Source organism: Spermophilus citellus, assembly GCF_964194105.1.
Source record: "Spermophilus citellus genome assembly, chromosome: 11".
NCBI classification, from domain to species: Eukaryota; Metazoa; Chordata; class Mammalia; order Rodentia; family Sciuridae; genus Spermophilus; species Spermophilus citellus.
In genome coordinates, this window is record NC_138192.1 from 24185586 (window position 1) to 24200798 (window position 15213).

General features: G+C 35.6%; 1 protein-coding gene across 1 annotated transcript in view; it reads left to right on the plus strand.

Moving 5' to 3' along the window:
* The window catches only part of DPP10 (dipeptidyl peptidase like 10), a gene marked incomplete at both ends in the record, with an annotated part of 611721 nt that overhangs the window by 533050 nt on the left and 63458 nt on the right, over positions 1–15213 (plus strand). The window contains 2 exons of the mRNA XM_081260615.1: positions 7968–8122; positions 13419–13516. Coding sequence (XP_081116741.1) covers positions 7968–8122; positions 13419–13516 — 253 coding nt within the window. The remainder of the gene's footprint in view (positions 1–7967; positions 8123–13418; positions 13517–15213) is intronic.

Sequence of the window (15213 nt, forward strand, 5' to 3'; positions counted from 1 at the left end):
TAGGCAGCAGGCTACCATATTTGTTGGCGTTTGCTTCCTCTGGGTCCTATGACATGGCCACATCTGGGGCCCTAAGCCTTAAATTTTCACTAATCTTTTCCTTATTCAAGGGCTTTACATGCTACTGTCAGTGGAATTATTCAATGTTCTACTTCATTGCCAGAAAGAATCTTTTCAAGGCAATCACTGATAAAATTTGGCAGAGGGGCTTAATTTGGATGTCACTGATTCTCCCTTAACATTTTGCCTGTCATCTCCAACCTGTGCTGCCAGAGTCCCATTTGCATGTTAATCTCCCATATCAGTTGCTTGTCTGATATGCCAACAGCTCTGGTTCCAGAACTTTCCTTCATGCATTGAGGGACACAGTAACATGGCCCTGCGGAATACATGTGATGGTCAGTGTTGTGGGTATAGTTCTAGGTGTGGAGATCATTTTATTTTCAGAACTCAATTATAATCTAACCTGTGTGGGAGGTTCAGGAAGTAATATGTAACATGTTTTCAAAGATTGAAATTAACCTTCTAGAAATGTTATGGGAGAAAAAGATAAGAGGAATCACACGAAAGATAATAAAATGTTTTTTTATGGCAAACTTTAAGGATAGGGCTTAATCTTTTTGGAATAGGCCACATTGTGATTGTGGGTGTTGCTCTCAACCACAGTCACTACCATGTAGTCTTTAAAAAGTGTCATTTTAAAGCTTCTATGTCTCATTCTTATCATTCTTCAGTTCCTAAAGAAAATAAAGACATATAGAATATGACATGTTTTAAAGGGACGGTGAAATTCAGAGAAATAATAAAATTCTTAGAATGGAAGGTAATTTTAAATGTTGTTTACACAAAGCACACCCATGTGCATCATGTACTTGGTATTATAACTAAATGAGGTAACAACATATCAAAGTTGATTTTTTAAAAAAATATTTTAAGTTTTGTTAAAGAAGTATATAATTGCCAAGTTCACAGCTTTGAAAACTTCCAGAAAGCATTTACTCTATTAAGTAGGGAAAAATGACTTGCTTTAAATTATTTAAGTCTATAGAGTCAATGAAACTAATGTGCTTAAGTGATTTATGAATATACTTTAGATTGTCATATTTTAAAGAAATGATTCTCTGAACTTCAAGGAATAACAGGAGAGCAAAGATATCTGTCAAAGATTATCTGAGTATAAATAAAATAGAGATCCATTGAAAACTAAAAATATTAAAAAAGGGAGGTGGCTGGGGTGGTGGTTCAGTGGCATAACCTTTGCCTAGCATGTGTGAGGCACTGGGTTCGATTCTCAGCACAGCGTATAAATAAAATAGAGGTCCATTGAAAACTAAAAAAATATATATATTTTAAACAAGATTATCTGAGAACAATACAATGAAGAGTAAGAATTTGGGCGGTTTACAAGTTAGTGAAATGATAAACAGTAAAAAAAAACTATTATATAAGAAACCATTCACAATGTGAAAAAGAGAAGTATAAAAATAACCTATGTAAGCATACTAAATAGAATTATAAATAAAATCAAGTTTTATATGTCAAGCATGGTGGCCCATGCCTATAATCCCTAAGATTCAATAGGCAGAGGCTGGAGCATCATAAATTTGAAGGTAGGAAAATCAAGTTAGTGAGGCCCTAAGCAACCTGGCAAGAGCCTGTCTCAAAATAAAAAATGATGAAAGAACCGGGGATGTAGCTCAGTGTGAATCACCCCTGTGATCATTCCCCAGTTTGAAAAACAAAACAAACAAAAAATAAATTTGATGTGATAGAGGATTTTAAGGTGCTTTGTAGAAGAAATGGTTCTTGTATTGATTTGCAAGAATGGAGAAAATAGAAAATAAAATATTACAGGATAAACAATATCCTTTTTGACAGATTGCAGTTGTTGCACTTTCTTCATTTAATGAAAACTGCTCAAAAATACCTCTTTTTCACTTTACTTTCTTCCTTCTCTTGGATACATGAAGTCACATTTATTCCTCATTGATTCATCAGAATTTTATTGAACACTCACTGAGAGTCAGTATAACTAGACTGTGACAGATAAGTTTTTTTTGTTTTTTTTTTAAAGATAGTGATGCAGCCACGAAGCCAGAGAAATGCCTGGTTATCAACAGTGCTGAGTCGGTAGAGGTCAAGCAAACTAAGAATTCAGATTGCTACTTGATTATCCATGACCTTGACAGGAGCAAAATCTGTGAATTGATGGGAACAGAACAAGACTGCAGTGCATGGGAGCCTATGAAGGAAGTGATAAGACTATGAATATAGATCAAGAAAATTGACAGGGAAATGTAGAAAATAAAGGGAAAGCATTACACAGGACACACTGAGGAAGAAATATGTATGATGAGGGTCAATTAATTATAAGTTTTAAGACCTATGAAACTTAAGTGTGCAAAGAAATCCTGTTGGTTAAAGTCAGCACTCTGGGTTTCTGAGGGATGGATCCTATCACAGGGACTGAGGTATGTATGACACAAGGAAGCATGGTATAAACCTCAGAGCACTGGTATACCCAAATAGGAATTGGGTATAACCAACTCTCATTTATTTTACATCGAACTTGACTAATATTCTACTCCAAAAAAAAAAAAGTTATCACATAAAAACCACAAATGCAGGGGCCTGGGATGTGGCTCAAGTGGTAGCACGCTTGCCTAGCATTCATGAGGCACTGGGTTCGATTCTCAGCACCACATAAAAATAAAATAAAGATACTGTATCCACCTAAAACTAAAAAATAAATATTAAAAAAAACCCACAAATGCAAAGAGATATGCAATTTTTTTTTTCAGATGAAAAACTAAAGTTAACTGGAAAGAGATGTTGAATAGAATAATCTAATATGCATTTGCTTTACAGTTATTCTGGATAAGGCACAGCTTCTTTAATTGCAACTAAGAGGGACATTTACTCAAGGATTGAAACTTCCTGCGTTAATTATATTGTATTATTTACAAACAATTTATTTTTACAATTTGCATTCCATTCCAATTTAGTATAGGTTTGGCTCTTCATTGTTGTTGTTATTCTGATTTAGGAAATCTCACTGCAGAGCAGATGGAGGCACATGTGCCTTTATATCACAGACACTTAAAAACAGGCTCAACACAAAGCACTTCCAGAAAACTAAGATATGATCCTTGCGTTCAGATTAACACGCTTTTCTAAAAATCAAGCTGATTTTATCCATTCATTATCAATTTAGACAGAATTTCTTAAGCATGCATTACCATCCCTGTGGACCTGTGGTTAACTTTAACAATTAACTTATAGAGGGAAAAATTTGGTTTGGCTCACATTCTGGAGGTCCCAGTCCACAATCAGGTGGCCCCATCAGTTTGAGCCTCTTTTAGGGTAGCACATCACCATAGGAATGCGTCCCAAGACTGGGATCCCACAGTGCCCTTGAAGGGCACAACCCCAGTGGCCTAAGGGTCTCTCACCGGCCTCACCACTCAAGCTTCCACCAGTTCCCAGTAGTGCCACCTTGGGATGAACCTTTGACACATGTATATTTGAGGGACACTCACTCAAAACACTGAAGAGGTTTTATCTCTAAAGGAGCCACTCATCAAGGACAAGGGTCATGCAACAACCTCTGGCTAGTAGTGGTTTGCTTATTAACACCTGGAGTGGAAAGCAGAGGCAGCAGTCATCAGGATATAGGAGGAGGAAATCCTGAATATTTTTCATAGCAAAAGAAATAATGAGGGCTGGGGATGTGGCTCAGCGGTAGCGCACTCGCCTGGAGTGCGTGCGGCCCGGGTTCGATCCTCAGCACCACATACAAACAAAGATGTTGTGTCCGCCGAGAACTAAGAAAAAATAAATAAATATTTAAAAATTCTCTCTCTCTCTCTGTCCCCCTCTCTCTCACTCTCTCTTTAAAAAAAAAAAATAATAATAATGAGTTTGCATGAGGAATACAACCAGACACATGATTTCAATATGTGGGAGCCAAGAATAAAATCCCATGCATTCATTTCCTCCCTTCATTTGATTTGCCTGGGCTTCATATTGGTCATACCCAATGAAAAGTCAGAGACCAAAGGAATATTCTTATTATTCTAATTAAAAGTTTACGTCCCTGAAAGAGGAGCACATAAAGTTCCGTCTGTTACTGTTTCTCTGCAGGATAGTATCAGTCCAGTTTTAGATATGGAATTTACAAATACAACAACCACTCATCTTTTTCATATACGGTTGTGCAGCAAATACTCCCATTAACAGAATAAATTAGTTTATCATGTGGCATTAGGCAATAATCATGACGGCCTTCTTTGACTACTGATCCTTTTCCCTTTATTTTTTTATCATGTTGACCGAAACTTTATTCCTACAAAATCTTATTCCTTTGTTTGATTTTCTTAAGCAAATTGATAACAATTTTGTTTTATTAACTGGAACCCCTGGGCAAAGATGCATTTGTGAACGTCCTAAGTTCTCAATATATACTTGTATGACCTCTTTTGAATAGTTAAGACACATTTTTTTTTCTTGTAAATGAGATGTGTCATTGACCCAATGCACTGACAATGTTTTCTGTTATTATTTTCTTTTGTTTGTTTCTTTTTAGTCATAATAAATTCAAAATATTCAGGGAAGAAATTTCAGCTTCCAATTCAAAATGTATTGAATGGGTTATTGACATAATGATTGATGATTTTACAACTTCTATCCTGATTTTTCTAGAGTTGTCCCTCCTGCCTATGCTGTTTGGAAGTTTTCGTGTAAGATGGATACATTTTTCATTAAGTCCACATATAGTAGAAGTGACAGGATTGTACATAGCAAAGGCAAATTCACTCCCAGTATATGTTTCTCTCTGCATGACACAAATGCTGCCCATTACTAATGGAATGGTTCCATGTAATTCATCTGCCACCAGTTTGTCACATAGACTTACTGGGAAATTATATTATACCAAAGTTCAGTGATGGTGGCTGCCATTACCAGGTAGGTGAGAGAGCAAAAGGCTGATTGACATTCATGGGGATGTTATCTTGTTCATTTAATTACTGGTAGCCACTTTTAATTGTGGATGTGCTTTGGTAAACATTAAGTTGGAAACTAATACCTTCATATTTTCAAATATTTACCTATTATGATAAATCAGTCCACTTATCTTTCATAAACATCCTTGGCACTAATTTTCTAGTTTTACTCTTCCCCAGTCTCTCATGAAGTGGCTTATTATTAGTTACCATGCATGAGTAAGAATGAATTCATTCTTCAAGCCAAATTTTCTTCAAAAAAAAAAGTGGACAACTAAATATTTGGTTTGAGATTTTGCCAATTGGAAGACATGTTCATTACTGTCTTTCAATGCCTCAATGGCTCTTGTGAGTCAGATGGTACTATAGAGTATCTAATCCCAGCTTGCTCATGTACATCATGCAGGCCTACCCAGAAACCAAGCCAATGTCTATTTGTCCTCTGCCAGTCTGTTTCAGAAAACACACCCTAGGGCATAGGTGTGAGATGAGGGTTAGAAGGTGAAGCAATACTATGGACAGTCCTATGTGCTTTCTGGCCCAATCCCATATATAAGACTTTTATTTTATAGTAGAATGTTGCTGTACGTGTCCAGTTGTATGGTCATGGATCAGATAATAACTGGTTTTGAGTGGGGGTATGGATTTCAGAGTCATTTGGTAACCCATAGTCAGGTTAATTTTCTCAACCAGAACCCAATACAGAACTGCTTATGAAAGAAGTAATATTCCTTAATACAAGAGAGAATGAATGGTCTTTCTTCAAAGTGTGAAATGCCTGTGCTGTGATTATAGTAGGGGAGTGCCAAAGACTCCACATGGCACCTCTCTCTGTCATGGGCAGTCACACTATCATTGCATCTGCTTTGTCACAAGGTGCAGAAGGGAGACAAAGTTGCAACATGACATATCTGCATTGCAGAATCCTCTATTGCTCACATCCAACTCAGAACTGGCAGCCTTACAAGTTACCTGGGAAATAGAACAGAGCAAAATGTTAAAATATGGTTTGCATTGTCTTCAAAATCCAGGAGAGTCTAATTCCTCTTTACTTTTGCACAGGTGTGATCCCAAGAATTTTTCTCTCTTGTGAGAAGACACCTGATGTGTCATAGACTACTAGGTCTCTAAAAAGTTCACCAGTATTTTAGACTCAAATTTTCAAAGATGTTTGTTTCAAATTCTCTGCCATTATGCAGAAGAGTTCTAATTTTCTTATACTGATGTTCTCTGTCAGTGAGAAGATCTGTGAGAATTATATGAGGTTCAAAATATTTAACCATAAAATCAGTTGCATATAGCAGTATAATATAGCACAATTATTTGTGCTATATTATATGTATATATATATATATATATATATTTCATATATATTATATATTGTATATAGCACAATATGCTTTATATGAAACTGGTTGAGAGAAAAAAAAATGCTTCTTCTCTTAGCTGATGTGTGAGAGTCCCAAATCCTCCTTACTAATATCTTAGCTTAAAATCGCACAAGGAGTTGAGCTTCTAATCTGGGTGCAGATAGTCTCCCATTCCTGTGTTATTTTGGACCTCAGTCACACTTTTCCCCCAAAGCAGAAATGGACTCTTAATGATTCCATTGTGACCCTTTATTCTCTAATCACCATTGTTTTTGTTGCAACTAAGTGTCATAAACACTAGTTCTTTCAACAACTCTCCCCATTACCAGTATGTCTTCCAACATCACCACTAGTGGCAACTGATTACTCACAACTCCAGCTCCTGCTATGGATCATCTATGCTCCAATTTTCTGTTAGAAATGTTATTATCATATTCCACATGTATTTGTATCTGGAATATAATTTTATATATATGATATATATGGTATATAATAAGAAAGGCTAATCTCTTTTTTTTAAAAGAAGAGAGAGACGAGAGAGAGAGAGAGATAATTTTTAATATTTATTTTTTAGTTTTCGGCGGACACAACATCTTTGTTTGTATGTGGTGCTGAGGATCGAACCCAGGCCGCTCGCATGCCAGGCGAGCTCGCTACTGCTTGAGCCATATCCCCAGCCCCAGCTAATCTCAAAATATAATTTTGAAGATCTATCTTCTAAGACTACTTCTTAACTCTATCAGGATCCCCCCCAAAAAGAGCTGACACATTCAGTAAGATAATTAGTTTGTTTGCAAAAAGAACATTTACAAAATAAAAAAAGGCATAAGGAATCCACAAAGAAAAGTGCTATAATCTTAACTAGTAGCAGCCACCTTACTACTAGAGGAGAAAATTGTGTGGAGGAGACTGCTTCAACAGAGTAGTGACATCATTTAAAGTTCACAGCCAGCCTGAGGTGACATTGCAGCATGGAACTGAGAGAATAAGTAACCTGGCTTTACTCTCTTCCTCCTATTCTCCTGCCAAAGCATTATAATGATCTGTCCTCTGGAAGCCAGAGGGCATGGGGGCCCTTTTGATGTAGTTCACATAGATTAACTTTCTGAGCCAGAAAGCAGGTATGGAAAAGTGCATAGTGGTTCTTGGGTTACATGAAAGAAAGATATCCAGTGTATTTCTTATTCTTCCTTAGAGCTTAAAACAGTGAGCTCTTAATTCATTTCTTCCGAGAATGGAAAATAGTCACATGCAAATATGAATTCATGGTAACATGCATGTGGTTTTAGGCCATTTCTCACCCTTCAGTCACTGTTCTCTTTCTGTCTACTGTAATAGGTCTTCCATAAACCTGTCCACATTGACAATGATGAATGAAATCATAGCTCTATTGTTTCATACTCACTTTTCTGCATATATTTTTCCTGAGCCTAGAAGGTGGCTCTGAAAGAGGGAATTCACAGGGAAGTTGATAAAAATCCAGCATGCTATCCAGAAAATATATGTGTGCGATGGAGGTTTCAAGGACAGATTTTTGTGGGTCACTGAGCCCACATATCTACAGTTGGTTTCAAATAACACTTATTTATTCTAGAGGAACTTCTACATTCTCACATCGCCCACTGGTGGTCCCCAGATGGAGAGAGGCTTGCCTTCTTGATGATAAATGACTCCCTGGTGCCTAATATGGTTATCCCTCGGTACACTGGAGCATTGTATCCCAAGGCAAAGCAGTATCCATATCCCAAGGTAAGAAATGTGAAAGTGCTAGTTTGTTTCTTCTGTCAGCATGAGAGACTTGATAGATAATGTGCTGGGTTCACGAGCAAGTTATCTTTTAAGAGAAAGCTTCTCTTACTTGGAGATAGATGAATTATTTCTTAACAGACAAGGCAAAATACTGGGTTGAAAGAGGGAGAAATGATTTGGAGGCATCAGAACTTTTGCTTTAGCTACATGTTTTTCCTTCTGCTTCTCATTCTTGTTTTTCTCACCTTCCTTATTGGAACGAGGGTGAGAATAGGTAAAACACAGAACTGATGTTAGCATAAGTATAACTCCAAAGAATAATCAAGGAGTTGCAAGTAGGTATTTTTAAGAGAGGGGAAAGTGGTCTGATCAAACAAGTTGGAAGTTCTTAGCTTAAAAAAAAAAAGCTTCTTTCAGATGATTTCATAGAGCACTTAATATACTATGTGTTAATGTGTATTACAAATCTCCTATAAAAATTGACTAAGCATAAAGAATCCCAGTAAGTAATATACTAAGCATGAAGAATCTTGATGAAGAACAGACAAAGCATAAAGAATTACCCATAAAGAATAGACTAAGCATAAAGAATTTATTAGTATTAGTATTAATATCAGCATTATTTTGGCAGTGCATACTCTGGAACATGGTTTAAGAAATGCCTGTGTTGAATCATAGCCAGGGATAGATAGGATAAATGATAGGGTTTTCCTGGGTGAGAGAATATGGAACTCCTACCCAGACAGTAAGTAAGTATTGACTGGGGCCTCTTGGGAATGGCTTGCAAAAGCATAGTGCATTGTGTTTCTATTGTAGGCCACCCTAAATTCCCAAAGATCTCTTTTTATGACTTCATTTCCCCCTTATGCTTATATAACAAGGCTCATGATAAGGGCCACATGCATTAATCATATAAAGATGTCTTGTAGAAACATTTCTAAAATGCCACAATGTATTTTTGATCTAATTAGAGAACAGGGTGCTGATTTCATTTAGAAGCTTTTTTGAAGCTACTCCTTTAAAGAGCTGCACTTTGTTTTTCCCAAGCTCTACAAGTTTTCTGCCTATGAATTTGTGCACTGTATTAACTGAGCACAGCACACTGGGGAAATTTCTATCAGAATTGTTACTCTAGAGCTGCAGTGAAGGCATGGCCAGTGTGGGGCCAGGTCCTTTGTGCTTACCTTCTTATCCCGCCATTCACCAGACTCAAGTTATCCAGGGGAGAAAGTAGGAGAGGCCTGAGTATGGGAAATCAGGACTATGATGATCATTTCCCTCCAGGAGCTTCTGCCCTCTCTGTCTTTCTTTTGTGGATGATAGTATTAAATGCAAGTTGGAGAGAAATTGGCTTCTGTGATTTTGAAATGTTATTTTTAGGGTCTTCTCTGGATAAAGACTAGAAGGCAAATTTACTTTGTGCTTTCAGGAGAAAACGGTGATCAGACTTCACAACAAAACAATCATATTCACAAAGAGATTTTTATTGTATTCTAAGAAAAGTTCTTATGACTTCTCCAATTATAAATTTAGCTTTTGTGTGTGTATGTGTGTGTGTTTGTTTGATAGTTTGTGCTTATTTAGCATACCAGTACACTTTTTCTTTCCAGATCAAAATTGAAAAGACTTTGTTTGGTTTACTGGAAATGATTAAAGTTTACATGGCAATTTAAGTATAAAAATGGAGAGCTAGTGATATACTGTGAAAGGCATATCCAGCTGTCCAGTGCACACTGAACAAAGGGGATAAAATCAGCCCCACAGATGGGACAGCGCTTTTCAATTCATTTTCCAAGAGGAGTGAGAATTTGGTAATTCACATAGAAGACATGTACATTAACTACATCTTCAAATTGCCTTCTCGGTTATGGACCCAGTGTGCTTGAACTTGGAGACTCGCAGGCCTCACAACTTTAACAAGACTGAAACCAATGAATGAGCTAATAGAAACATCTGAGAAAAATTGAAATATAAGATCAGTAATTCAGAAGACACAGGATACAAATCTAGACAATTATTTAATAATCTGTTATTTCATCAATAATTTAACAGCACATAATGATGTTTACATAAATTACAAATGTTAATAATACAATATGTTTGCAGGGGGACTTCTCTAGTTTTTCTCATATGGTCTTTATCACAATTGCCTATGTTTTATAAAAGGCAGAGATTCTAAAAGGTTAAGGACTTTTATAAAAAGTTACAGCTATTTTTAAGAATAGGAAAATAACTTGAACTTATTGATTCCATTCCTCTAAGTAAAACTACCAGAGGTCATCTTGTATTTCAGGAGACATTGATGAAATCAAAATATCTTTTTGTCAAGTTAACAAATATTTGGAGATCTGTTTGCTACATTTGCTCCTAATCGCCTAACTGTATATGTGTAGCATTCTTAGTTTCTCACCTGTAATGTGTAAATATAATATGATGAGGGTCCTGAGTATTGATGATTACTATTAAAAAGGATTAAACATAACTAGTAAACAAATATCCTAACAGACAAACTAAGTGGAAACACCCCAGTCCTCAAATAGTTGTTATTTGAAACACCAACCCAGGTGTGTAAGACTCAAAGAAAGTAGAGCTAGATTTTGGTCCTTGTTCTCAGAATATACTTTAGTATTATTTTGGGTATGTTACTTTAATTTTCAAACCTATTATATTCTACTCTGGTTTAGAACACTGTTTGCTAGTTTTTTTTTCCTTAACAAATGCATTGTTTCAATTTGCTCCTATGCAATAAACTTTCAGAAAGTGGTACTTTAGAAATTGAAATAACACGTTGAGTTCATACTAAATTGTGTTTCAAATTAAACTGGATTAAAATGAGTGCGACAAATACCCAGTGTGGTCAAATTTACTAATGAAATACTTACACCAAACAAATATATTAGTATTTTACTTAATTCAGCATGATTCAAAACTCATAAAAAATACCCTATAATTAACAATTCAGCACGAAAGAGATGCACAGTTCTATCTCTGTGACCTCAGGTTAATCTTCTTAATTAAAACATTATCTCATTTAATGACAATTTAGTTGCCAGTAGAATAAGGTTAATTATTATTGAAGCTTGTGTTTCAGAATCATAGAGGAAGGAATTCTGTGGCTTTGCAGGATTTGTGGCAAATGTGAATGTTAAAAGCAAACAAACGAACTCTTCTAACTTGCAAACTCTTGAATTGATTCAAATATTAAAAGGTACAAATTAACTTGCCATGTGTGCTTAATTTCAAAATCCCATGGAAAAGTAAAAACGTAACAAAATTAGAAAATGCTAACAGCTGAATTTTGGAGACAACCTGATGTCTCTTTTGAGTTCACTTTTTGCCTAAAATTTGGCCTCAGGTGTACACAATTTTTAAATTCGTTTTCATATAGAAGCTAATGGGGCTATCAGTGATACTGAACAGGTACAAACTTCGAGTGTTACTGACAAAGCTGTCTCAACAACAGGATAATAGTTGATGTGTCTTTAGCAAAGTATGTCATAAATTCTAAATTACTGGTCAGAGTTCATACAGATCAAATTTAATTTATTTCTTTTTTTATTTTAATCAGTATATTGAGTAATAAGGTTATAAACACACATTTTCACTAATTAGATCAGAAGAATTAATATCATAACAACTACTTTCATTTTTAACTCAAGACCATTTACTATTTTAGACACATTATCATCTGTTTTATTTTTAGTCCTCATAACAAAACTATATTTTTATGTACAGAAAGGGAAACTTCTTTGACCCAAAACTATTATTTCTGACATGTTCTCAGAGAAGTATGCATCTCATTTTTGATAATCAAGTAAATTATACTTGAGAATATTAAGCATCTTCTCATGATCCATCCATGTCAAGTAAACGACAAAATCAAAATTTGGATTAGGATTTCTCTGATTCTCAGATTAGTCCAGTTCTCAAAATATGGTCCATTCACCATTATCAGGGTAACAGGTGCAACGTATCATGTTGCTATATGTGGTCCTGACTTAATTTTGACTTTGTCCATGATATTTTCTTGAACATGAATCTTTTTTTTTGCATTTTTAAAGCAGTTTTCCCATATTTTACTATTTTGAACTCACTTTTGAACTCTTCAGTTTTCAACTCACTTCAACTGCCTTTCAGTTTCCTTCTCTATCTCATAGTCTGCTCTGTAGCCTCAGCCACACCAAAAGGATAGCAGTGCATGTTGTTTAGAAACACACTGAGCCACAAGTAGTCAATAATTTATTTTATGCAAAATTTCTTCCTGAGAACATTTTTTCATTCATTCATTCAAACTGTTTGAGGCATGTTGGGGAAAGTTCCCTTCCTGCCCCTCTATTTGTTCACAGGGTATTTTAGAAAAACTCCCAAGGACATTGCCTGCAAATGAACTAAAAGCATAGTCAATAGCATCCTGGATTTAAATACTAGCTCGCTTTGTTTTTAGATATTTCACCTCATATAGCTTATTTAGCTACTCCATTTTCATCTGGAAAATGGGTATATCTTAGGACAGTAATAGACTCACTTGGAGAGAAAATTCATGTAATACCTTTAGTACACACTATATGCCAGAAACATACCAGCTTCTACTTGAAAGTTATTATTTAACACAAATTTAATCCCTGTTCTCAAATGATGTATCCTCACTTCCCTTCCACTCTTCATGCCAGATCCTTAAGGAGAGAAGTTTGCCTATTTTTTAAGAGATCAATTAAAAAAAAAGTCACCCTATTTAAGCATCAGTAAAGTGTAAAAGAAACTTCAGATATATGAATTCAATGGAATACATTGGATTTTTTGCAGTTTTAAGGATGTGACCCATGCTCTATGAGGGTAGGATAATCATGTATGTAGATAGGATTTCTTTTTTTCTTTTTTTTCCTATCTTCTTTCCTTCTCTCCTTCCTTCTGTCCTTCCTCGTATCTTTCTCTCCTTTTGAGCTAGCCACATCTCCCCCACTGCATGCTGTCTAGTGATCTACTAGTTGTTCTGCACAGCCAGCCCTTCTGGTGCCTTTCTATGGAAGAACATGGTAGCAGAGTCTAATGAATAAAGTCATCATGATTTCCTATCACCTTTAACTGTCTGACTAAAACGCTTTGAGAAACAGCAATCTGCAGAAACAATTGAAAGCAATCAAGTCGTTGAATTTAAAATCATTTATACTTCTGAGAAATTAAACTTTTTTTCTCCATAACACAAAAAAAGTAAACGAGTCAAAAAATGCCTTTTCTTTTATTCTCAATGTAGCCTAATGCTTAATATACTCGCATTACAACTTTCATTTTCTCAAAGGCAGGTCAAGTGAACCCAACAATAAAATTATATGTTGTAAACCTATATGGACCAACGCACACTTTGGAACTCATGCCACCCGACAGCTTTAAATCAAGGTATGCAATTTCAATTTCACTTTTGCGGGGAAATAGATATTTTCAATCCAATTATCATTTTGTTGCAATTTAGAGAGAGATGTGATCAGCTCAACAATTCCACTTGAAAATAAAGCTGAGGTTGCCTCCATTAGTGAAGAATGAAGTCATTCTGGGTGTCTGGCTCTTCCCAAGATGCATTTAGTTTCAAGGTGATTAGCAGCATCGAAAATGACTAAAGATACAGATACTGAGAACTGGGTCTTTTGCTGGAGATGTGACAAAGAGATAAGGACAAAGGATAATTTTGAACTGAATTTTCTTTTAGAAAATAGTCACTCCAGGTTTTTTTTTTTTAATGGTCTCTTTAAAAGAGTATAATCTCCCTGAAATTTGTTTGTTTGTTCAACTTGCTCTCCACAGCTTGCCAAGGATTCACTAGCATTTTTCTTCAGGCAGAGAAATTTAATGAGATTTTGTTTCCACTTACCTTATCTCAAAATCCTTCATTTTTAAAAAGTTTGAGCAGAGAGAAAAGAAGCACATTTTATGTGTCAGAAGCATAAATTTAATATTAGCAAAGTTTTCCGTAGTGAACAAATAATCAAATAATCATGTGTATTTCAAAATTTCGAATGGCCTCATACTTCAAAGGAGATTTTTTTTTCAAATGTTGCAGACCTTTAGAAATTTACAGAGTCCGGGAGAAGGTATCAGCAGGTAGGAAAATGTTTCATGCTATATTGAATGATTTGGGCTAAGCTCAAATTTTGTTTTGATCATGTCTATATAATCAATGCAGGTTGACTGATTGCAGCAGAACTTTCATCAAAATGTTGACATAGTGAGGGAAACCTCATCCCACTTGGGGTTTTACAGGTTTTGCAGCCTGGATTGATGTTATGGAAATTTTTTTCCATTTGAAAAGGTAATAAAAATCTATGGGATGCTTTCTCTGAAAAGCCCCTCCTTAACTAGCTAATATAAACTGTTTTTTTTTATTTCTTTTATTTGATGTGAAAGATGAAACTCAGAAATATTATATGGTTCAAATAGAACCTCGAAGCCAGTTGGTAGCCTTGGAAGAACATGAGGTCATCAAGTCACAGAGCAGTTCATCCCCATTGTAATGGAAGACCTAAAATTCAGTCTGAAGTGGCATATATAATGTGGTTGGGTTCACCAAATCAAACAGAAACTTGTCTTTCTGAGCTTGGTCTATCAGCCATGAGGAATTAGTCACAGGAGAAGCAATCATAGAAATATTCACATTCTGTGTGGCCCCTAGCTCCTTTGCTCTGACTTGTATGGTGCTCTGAATTGGAAGGAAACGGCTGAGTGTCTGAGTCAGTGTCCACCACTGTTTCACAGTATCACCTGGCACAACACAAGGCTCTGGACCTCTCTCAGGGACAAACTTGCTTCACCTTCATCTTGAATTAAGAATCTATAGGTTTCATTCTTTATTTTTAAATCTTAGCCATGTGGTTCACTTATACAATATCCATGTTTCTTTCTAACAGAACTTAGTTAATTGCTGTCCATAATTTTGTTTCCTATTTGCAAAAGTGTAAACAGGTATAAATTGATCTATAAGTGATATACTTTCTCCAAATCCTATTAAATCTGTCACATCATTAAATGACCCCTCTGATTTTCTTGTTTTTCTTTTGTTTGTTTTTTGAGTGTGTGTACCTAACATATAATTTTAGATATTG